The sequence below is a fragment of the Oryzias latipes genome, chromosome 12 (genome assembly GCF_002234675.1).
Source record: "Oryzias latipes chromosome 12, ASM223467v1".
In the NCBI taxonomy this organism is placed as follows: domain Eukaryota; kingdom Metazoa; phylum Chordata; class Actinopteri; order Beloniformes; family Adrianichthyidae; genus Oryzias; species Oryzias latipes.
In genome coordinates, this window is record NC_019870.2 from 15,750,995 (window position 1) to 15,761,043 (window position 10,049).

Consider the following 10,049-nt stretch of genomic DNA (forward strand, 5'->3'; position numbering starts at 1 on the left):
TCAAGAATTATAGATGTAGATGGATTGTTATATCGTGTTATTGAGGATGATCACAAACTTGAGTGTCAACAACTTCTTTTGCCCGAATGTTTGAAAGATTCAGTACTTGCAAGTGTGCATAATCAGATGGGTCATCAAGGAATAGAGCGCACGCAGAACCTTTTGAAACAGAGGTGTTTCTGGGTTGGGATGTATGAAGATGTCGAGCGGTGGGTGAAACAGTGTGAAAGATGTATACTCACCAAACTGCCACAACCTCACATACGTACCCCTGTGAAACATTTTCTTGCTACATGCCCTCTTGAGGTAGTTGCAGTGGATTTTACGTTGTTGGAGCCAGCTTCCGATGGTCGACAGAATGTGTTAGTTGTAACTGATGTTTTCACCAAATTTACACAGGCGTTTCCAACACGAGATCAAAAAGCTGATACCACTGCGAAGGTCTTGCTCAGAGAGTGGTTTATGAAGTATGGGGTACCTGAGAGGTTACATTCCGATCAGGGAAGGAACTTTGAGAGTGAGGTCATTCAGGAACTGTGTAAATTGTATGGAGTTAAGAAAATGCGCACCACACCCCATCATCCCCAGGGTAATGCCCAGTGTGAGCATTTTAATAGGACTCTGCATGACCTCCTGCGCACGCTCCCACCAGAGAAAAAACGTAGGTGGCCTGAGTATTTGCCAGAGTTGATTTATGCCTACAATGTAACTCCACACGCCACCATGGGGTACTCACCGTACTATCTCCTGTATGGGGTACATCCACACCTCCCTGTAGATGCGTTGTTAAATCAAGATCAGGTGGTAGATAGAAAACATGACTGGTTGGTGGTTCGTCAGGAACGTCTGCATGAGGCCCGTAACAGAACTAGGCAGTATTCTGAACAAAAAGCAGCAGAACGGCTTGAACTGGAGAAGAGCAAAGTTTACTGTCCTCCTGTGGAAATAGGTCAATTAGTTTATCTCCGTCAGTGGCCCCAGGGTAGAAACAAAATTCAGGATGCCTGGAGTTCAGTGATTTACCGGGTCCTGGATGTGCAAGACAGCACACACACTGTGGAGCCATTGGAGGGTGGTCCCATCAAAAGGGTCCATCGAGTAAACCTAAGACCCTGTCCAGGCCCAGTTCCAGCACCAAGGAAATTGAAAAAGGACACTTCCACTTCTACTATAGCTGCTCCTGTGGAAGTTCGTAAAGAGAATCTGGAGTCAGACCCAGATTATGTACTGTTGGAGGAAACAACTTATCCACATTTGGACCAAGAACTGAACACAGACACTGATGGTGTTCCTGATTGCCAGGTCTTGGAGTCCTGGAGCACTGGTGGAACGGTTGGTGGTGGAACACCTCTCCCAGGTTCAGAACTAAAGGACATTGTGACAAACCGCATGTCTGGAAGAGATGCTGAGACAGAGGTGCTGTGAAATTAGTAATTTGATTTGTACAATTGTCGCTGCATTTTACGTGTGTTTTACAGCAGTGCTCGACGAAGCCAATGTTGTGACTGGTGATCAACTTTGCCGTCATTCCTGTTACAGTTCGGGCCACAGAGCACCTGCTGTAGTTATTCTTGTGTACTCTTTTTTTTCTTAAATTTGATCTTTTTCTCTCTTTTTGTTTTGTTTACACTTGTTTTCTTTCGTGATTTTGGAAGATCGGAAAGTGACTGGCTAAAAGAAGCATCTAGATGGCATAATAGATCCACATTTTGTTTTTGTTTTTTATCTTCCTGATTACCATTTTTTTTAAATCTGAAATCCTGAGTTACATTTTTGTTTTGGAATAAAAAACCCAAAGACAGTTTTGTGTCCTGTGCAGGCTTGAATTTGCCAGGCTACATTATGTTCAGAGCATGAGTTGCCATGGCAACTCGACCTACCCTGAAACATACCTCCATTTCTGGAACCGAAAGCTGAGGTTATCAACTTCCTTAGCCTCAAACTTATCGTGGGAGCTAGCATAACCTGCTTTCTGGAATACCCCCCTGGTGTGCCGTGGGATTTTTTTCAAGGTTAAAGTGGGCCATGGCTCACAAAAGGTTGAAAACTCTGCATTATTTTAATAAAATTTAAATTCAATAATAAAATGGCAATTGCAGATTATTATTTAAAAGTCAATACTTTCTTGTTGAAATTAGTATTTTAATGTGTGAATCTGTGTGTGACTGTGAAGTGCTTAAGGCCTTGAAGAAGGCATAAAAGTATACGTGTCACGGTACCCCCAGCCGGCTCCTCCTCATCATCAGGTCCACCTGCTGACACCAGCTGTGCCTCATCATCATCATCAGGGGCTGGACTCTTAAGGAGTGTGATGACTGCAGTCACACAAGATTATTATTAAGGTGAAGTGTACACTTTTCATTTGTAGTTGTGTGTATTTTTTTGCTATGATTATTTGTGTATATTGATTCTTTGTTTGAGTTTTCATGTGGAGCTGTACCGGCTTGAGGTGGCCAAGAGATGGTGCCAAATGGAGCGGCTTTCAAAAAGGGTTCTACCATTACCTGGACTCCATGGGGGAGGGAATGGGTTTCTCTGTTCTGCTTGTGTTGTGTTTTGTCTTAACCCCCCCCCCATTGTATCATTAGTGGTTCAATCCACTTACTTAAAAGTCCTCAGGTGTGTGTTAATGGGAGGTCAGTCTTTTGGGTTCTTTCCTAAGTCGCAAGTTTGTTCACCTCTTTTATGGGCCCTTTTAAAACTATGTTTGTTCAGTGGGATCCTTGACATTAAAAAGAATTTATTTTTGGACTAAATATCTGTGCTCTTGGCCGTGTTTGTCTGATCCATCACAAGGAGAACCAGGACCTGTACTCGACGCTAGTTCGTTGTACTCCACGGTGCTACTTCTGGCCGTCTCATGCATTGTCTCGCTCTGGTTCTCGCTTCCACGACTAATACCTTGTTTTGTTTATTGCTCAGGATCCTCTCCTCCTCTCGTCTGGAACACTTGGACTGAACTCACCTCTCGCTGATTCCTGTCTCGACGTCCCTCTGGCTTCCCTTTGGATCACGGTGTTCGCCCTCAAGAACCTCCAACCATCTTCTACGCATTCTGCCCTGCAAATCCTGTTCTACCACATTAAAACTTCTTATACTTACCAACTGCCTGTCGAGTATCCTTCCGGGTTCCAGCATCTGGGTCTGCCTCAGTCCGCTAGCAATGACAATACGCCATGTAACATCAAGTAAACGCTATTTAAGCTTCTAGTGTTACGTTTAAAAATGTTTTTTTTTTCTTCTAATTTTCAAAAGAACCTAATATAAGTTGACAAACCTATAGAAAATGTGTCATGCACCTGAAAGATTAATGTTTTAAAGTCTCAGACTATTTATCAGTATTCGGGGAAAAATATTCAGAAAGAAATTCAAACCTTAACCCTTGTGTTATCTTAGATGACCCCCCCCTTACTTTGACGTGTTCTCCCTACCATGACAAAGGTGGATAAAGGTGGAAAGCTTTCATGTAATCCATGGTTTCGCTCCATGAAACACGGGACCACGGTTCTTCATACAGATGAATTTATTGGCTCTTTATCCACAACTTCAACAACTCCACCAACTTCGCCAACTTCGCCAACTCCACCAACTCGCTGGCCGCATATATAATGAGGGAGGGATGTCCGTGAAGGAACAACAAAATATTCAAAACACTTTAACAGCTCTTAACTTCACTTGAACTTCTTTTCTTTGCAATTCACACGTCTTTTCCGGCTCTCCTGTGTTCTCATTAGAATTGTCCGTGCACAACACATCACGCCACAAAGGTTCCGCTTTGGTTTTCCTATTTAACTAAACAAAAAACAACACAAAAAAAATACAACCTAGCGTTGCAGCTAAACATGGACACCAGTGAGGTTCACAAATCATTGAAGAAAAAAGGTTTAGAGCACTGTCTAGTGGGTCTAGATGACCCAACTCCCAATGTTAAAGTGCCTAGATTAGCACAAGGGTTACAAGTGTTGAAACACCTTAAGCCTGTGCATATACACATAAATTTGTGTGTGTGATAAATAAATCATAATAAATTACTATTATCAAGTTAATTATTATAGGTCTGAACATCAATGTTTTCAGAAAAAAAAATCTTCTGGACTAAATGCCAGTGAGTGTCCAGACATGTTTTTCTTTTAGCGTCCAGACATGTAGGACTACAGGGATGAATGCAGGATTTGATTTCAGTATTTAGGAGAAACGCTAGGGGGTGCTGTAGTATAAAATAAGGATAATGTTTACTGTATTTTAAAAAAAAACTGTAAATAAGGGCTTACTACTCCAAAAACATCAAAAATTTTAAGACTTTCTTATTGTAAATATTATTAAATTACACCTAAATAAAACATGTGTTTTTTTTAGTGTACAGCTTCTATCTAAGGAGGGTTAAACTTTTTCCGAATCTAAAATCATGACAGGTGTTGATTTGTGGGTTTTGCTGCAGCTCTGTAGTCCAATGTCTGAGAGGTCATTTGCTTATTCTGGCAAGTTAGGCTGCAGAGACGGATGAAAAGTGGGAACTTTGCTCCTTGAAATGTTTGGTTTTTTGTTGGTTCTGAGCCTGATTACACACAGCTATAGGGTATATACACACGGCCCACAGACCAAGCATGCCCAGAGTCCATTTCAGTGTCAGACAGTTCTGACAGGATGGAAACAAATGCAGTTTTAATTTTTCTGCTGGCACTGGGATGGAGCCAGACCCTCCAGGGGCTTCCAATTATTCCAGATCCTCTTTACCCCACACAGGAGAACTTTGTTTTGATGAAGGTGAGAGATTGTCCTGATTACATTTTGTGATTATTAAAAATATTACGTATTAACTATTGGCCAGGTATATGGATATCTGCTCCTGTTAAAAAAACAACAACGTCTTTTCTGTATAACGTAATTCAAGAAAATGTATAAAGAAACTCTTATTTCAGGATATGAAGATAAGAGGATTTAAGGATCAACAGGTGTTTGAATAATTCCAAATCCATGTGTGAACTTGATTGTGGTGAAATAATCAAAGCTCTTTTAATTACAACCAATGAGTGTTACATTGTAATGTGCAATAATGATTACTGAAAGGTTTGAATTACAATTAATAAGCTATTGATTTTATTTACTTGATCTGCAATGTGTAGCAATAATTACTGGTTTGGTGTTATCATGTGTTCTAATGATAATCAATTATTATTACACATCGGTATCGTTACTGTTTACTGAAATCATGAATGAATGTTTTCTGAAGATCATCAATCATTTCTAGGCACTGGATTTTGTTACTTGACAAGAATCTATCTGATCAGAACCGTATTTAAAAACACTGTTAAACTATCAAATGAATGAACTCAGTAAGGGTGGGATTATATAAGCTTGCTTCTTCCCACTCCTTTTCAAGCAATAAATCAAACTCTACTTATACCTCAGTTAATTATCACTGTATTTAATTAAGCATATATGATTTAAGTGACATTTTTGTTTTGTTTTCTGTCTTTTTAATCTATGCATTTCATCATTTCTGTAATGAGTTTGATAAATATGTGTAAATTCTTTATTGCTTTGACTACAATGCTTGAAATAAATCAATAAAATCAAAATCAATAACGTAATCTTGTTCATGTTTAAGCGATAATAGCTGTTTGCTTTAGTTTAAGGACTCATTTTCAAGAAGAAAAACATGATTACATAATTAGTGCAAACAATTCATTTTTAACTTCAATGCAAAGTTTGCTTCCTGTCCAAAAAAAAGTTAAAGTTTAGTTCAGGTGAGACAAACATTTTCAGAACAAATATCTCAAATGTTTATTTTCTCGTTTGCATTTTCTTGCACTTTTGGGACAACTTTATGTTGTTCTTTTCTTAAAGTCCCTCATTTAGCATGCTTGACATCATAAAGCAAACCTTTATTTATGTAACGTTTCCCTCCCTGACAGTTTTTGGGAACATGGTATGACGTTGCCTTGGCAACTACGAGTCCTGACCTCCCAAAGCACAAGCAAAATACAGCTATAGGTAAACTGCTGGTGCAGAAAAGTGCTGTTGACACGAAGCTCAAGACGACCCGAACTGTGCTCAGGTTTGTTTGAAAATGCTTACCAAGGCTCATCAGTCATTCCCTGTGTTTCTCTGGGGACATTAAAGCAAATTATAGTAGAAGAGGCAACTTGGGATGTAACTTTGTCCTTTGGGACTCATAAATTTGAAACAAGAAAAATCTGTAAAAAAATCGGATCCCTTTATTAATGTTAGTTAATGTGTAATTAAGCATTAATTAACTATTCAATAAAGTGTTAGCCACTCTTACGCTTTATTTTTGCATTACCAATAGTATTATTTAATGTTAAAAAATTAGTTTGCAGTTTACAATTAAGGTAAAAATGGCTTCTTAATGGCTTTTGATGTCAAAAGGTGTCAATTTTAATTTAAATTATTGGAGTTATTTTGAGTGTTTATTCAATTTAACACTCCTGTTCACATACTGCCTTCTCATATGTTGTTTATTTTCCCTCTGCACATAATTTACTGACACATTGGATTTCTGAAGCTCTACATCAAATATACACACAACTAGAACTTACAAACATTGACCTAAAGACAGGAAGCTGCCAGTAAATGACTGGTTCTTCACTTAGGATGCATGTATGTGTGTGTTTGTGCAGATATGGGATTTGTAGGGAGGTTGTTCAAGATCTTGAGCTGACCAGCACCCACGGACGATTTTTCTACAATGTTAACCGTATGAAACATCTGTTTTCTTTTTGTCTCATTTGACCTGTACACAACCTTAAACCATAAGTGTGATCATTTTTTTCAGAACTGTTTTATACAACGCAAAAATATTGTCTGATTTCTGGGTTAAAGCCCATTTAACCCTTATGCTATCCTATGGGGTCAAGATGACCATTGACGTGTTCTCCCTACCATGAATAAGGTGGATAAAAATGGAAAGGATTTCATGTAATCCATAGACACCAGTGCCAAAATTCATTGAAGAAAAAAGGTTCAGTGCACTGTCTAGTGGGTCTAGATGACCCAAATCCCAATGTTAACGTGCCTAGAATAGCACAAGGGTTAAAAAGTAACACTTTGGAGCCAAGACCATTTACCCAGTAAACTATCAGAAGCTTTTTTGCACAAAAAAATAAATAGTTTGAACCTGTTTTTTTCAACTGTCAGACTTGTTTACCCCACCTTCTTTCCTGTTTACAGATAGGGTGGTATTTGAGACATAATGAGTATTATCCTATGAAGGCAAGCAGCATGACTTCAAAATGGCCCTATACAAACAAACGAACCCCATGCAGCCTCCATCTGTCCAATATTTTAAAATGGTTTTTCCATAGATATAAATGAAAAAATAAACCCTATACGGCATCAGTTTTACCTTTTTTATGTTAAAATTTAATCTTAAAAAATAAAAAACAAACAAAAGCAAAAATGTTTTAATACCTTGCAGAAATAGGCTAGTATTTTGTGTCTGGTTCTGATGCCCTAACATGATAGAAATCTGCAACATCTTGCTCTTCTGATTTTAAAAAGCTGCTTTCTCACAGTCTGAGATTTATCTTCTGGTCTGTTTGCAGAAAATGAACAGAATTTCTGATCAATTCTTGTGTTTGCTGTTTGTCTTTCAGGCACGGGAGCTGATGTGGACGCCTATGTGCTCCACACAAACTACGATGAATACGCTGTCATGATTATGATCAAGATTAGGGTCACGGGTGAAAAGATAATTACACTCAGGCTTTACAGTAAGTTATTTATTCCTTTTAGAGAGGGGAAAATAAAGCACATTGTTAGGATTTATAACACAATTTAGCTTTAAAGTTAAATTTGACACATTTTAGAGACGCATTTCTGTTCTTAATGATAGTCAAAAATGTTAGCTTTAACTTCTTCATGTTCCACACAACTTAAGGACAAAGGATAAAACTGTATAAATGCTAGAATTATTTTTTTTATCTCTCAGGTCGAACCATGACTGTGAGGCCCACTGTGCTGGAAGACTTTAAAACACTGGTCAAAGAGCAGCAACTGGGTGAAAACAACATCATCATCAAAGAAGACAAAGGTGAGGACTGTTTTGACTGAGATTGTATCAGATTTATAAAAAAAAAACACAACAAAAAAATGGGTTTGTAACATTCATTATAATTAGTGGCATAAGGTTTAAAAACTGTATTTGGCAGTATGGTGGAAATGTTTGAATTTTTTGTTTGCAGGTATATGTGTTCCTGAAAAGCCGGTCACAGAGCCAGAATCCCAACAAAACCCTCAGGTAGAAACTATTTTGATTAATTGGTTTTAACTCAATTCTACATCTGTAAAACATTTCTGTGACAACTAAAGGGGAATTAATAAAATCACAAAAAGACTTCTATTCTGTACAGTTAGGCCCAAATTCTTCACACCCCTGGCATTATTTTTAATGGTGGTTCTTGTACATCGTCTTATTTTCGCCTAAAATTTGCTTGTCCCTTTTCCAATCTGGAAGATTCTCCCCGATGAAAGAAAAACAACTAAGGAAAATTTTTTCCAAAGGGTATAACAAACTTCAGGTTGGACTGTAGCTATACCTGTTGAGTTTAAAAATAAATGTTTAATGATGAATGTGATCTCTCTTTTTTCTTTTAAAAACACTTTCATTTTCAAGTTGCCAATCTCTCACTGACCTCTGCAGAGACTCTAGCAGAGAAAGTTCTTTGGACTAGTTTTTCAAGTTGAAGATGTGTGCCTGTTCTCCAGGAGGCCTTCCCTGTTCTGAGTTTTTCTGCTAACTCTCACTGACTTGACGTGTTGCCTGTCTGCAGAGGGGGAGGAGACCGGTGGTGCCCTCTTTGTCTCCAGCAGACTTGGAAGCTTTTGAGGATGAGGCTTCCTCTCTGTTCAATGATTCTGGTACAGACATCATGTCATGACACATTTACACACATTTGTGATGAGAATACATTAAAAAAATCTCTGATTTGGTTTCCCTTCCATCTGCTTCCACAGGGGTGTGTGCACAAGCTCCAGATTCTGGGCTGTGTTTCGGGTATTTTGAGCGTTATTTCTACAACTTCAGAAAGGGGAGGTGTGAGATCTTCATCTACGGAGGCTGCCTTGGCAACCAGAACAACTTCTTAACTGAAAAAGAGTGTCTGCAGAGATGTCTCCCATACTGAAAAAAACAAAAAAAGATCTGTTGGGTTTAAAATTCTGGACATTGATTGCTCATAAAAAAAATCATGTTGAACCAATATAATTAATGCACATAAAAAAATCTTGTTCTACCGTAATGAACGCTTCTTTGTTACTACACCTAATGATTTTACATAAGCAAAAAATATTTTAGTATGCCAACCTTGTGTTTCTTCAAAAATTTTAAAAACAATAAAATGTTTTAACAACTTTATTTTTTGTTTGAAATTAACCAAATATTTAATTTAAATTGATACATTTTTTTCAGTGTTTTTCAACCAGTGTGCCGTGTCACACTAGTGTGCCGTGGGAGATGGTCCAGTGTGCTGTGGGAAATTGCCCTCATTAACTAATCTAAAAACATTTTCCATCTCCAGGATATCAGCTCTGTGTTCATCCAAACAGGTCCTGATAAAGCACAGAGTAGTTAAGAATATGAAAGATCATAAAATACTTTTTTCTTTGTGTTTATTTTATTTTATTAAAGATACTTTGATAAGAATGATGGTAGCGCGATTTTGCTGCAGCTTCAGCTGTTTTTTGGGAAAAGTTACGCCCCTGAATTGTTTCCACCAATTATTCTTGGGGGCTTAATCACATGTCATCAGTCTGAACCAATCAGAAGTGATTAAAGTCTTTACTTCTTTGTCCCAATTTAGCTCATAAAGTCTCTCAGTTCCAACAAAAATACTAGCTAATGCTCGTCTTTAGCGGTGTAGTTTTCCACAGAATCTGGTGTGAGACCGTGGAACAAGTGAACAAAACAATGAAGCTCAGAGTAGCGATCTCTGGGCGTTTGTTAACTACATCCCCCATGATGCATTGGGTTAAACTTACAGCGTCTCAGCGCACATTGAGATCTGTTGTTAAACGTCTTGAAAACGCAA

At 38.2% G+C, this 10,049-nt stretch overlaps 1 protein-coding gene and 1 long non-coding RNA gene across 2 annotated transcripts; both read left to right on the plus strand.

Annotated features, from left to right (window-relative positions):
- The first annotated feature begins 2,117 nt into the window (after window positions 1–2,117).
- Window positions 2,118–3,102, plus strand: LOC110016081. Its single transcript, XR_002291358.2, has 2 exons — window positions 2,118–2,840; window positions 2,923–3,102. It is a non-coding gene; the product is annotated as an uncharacterized LOC110016081 (long non-coding RNA).
- A 1,494-nt stretch (window positions 3,103–4,596) lies between these two features.
- On the plus strand, window positions 4,597–9,300 carry LOC101173441 (protein AMBP-like). Its single transcript, XM_023960466.1, has 8 exons — window positions 4,597–4,764; window positions 5,916–6,058; window positions 6,642–6,718; window positions 7,617–7,733; window positions 7,952–8,053; window positions 8,205–8,260; window positions 8,793–8,880; window positions 8,977–9,300. Exons 1-8 carry the CDS (start codon window positions 4,645–4,647, stop codon window positions 9,144–9,146), a joined length of 873 nt encoding a protein of 290 aa, XP_023816234.1. The 5' UTR covers window positions 4,597–4,644; the 3' UTR covers window positions 9,147–9,300.
- Window positions 9,301–10,049: the final 749 nt, after the last annotated feature.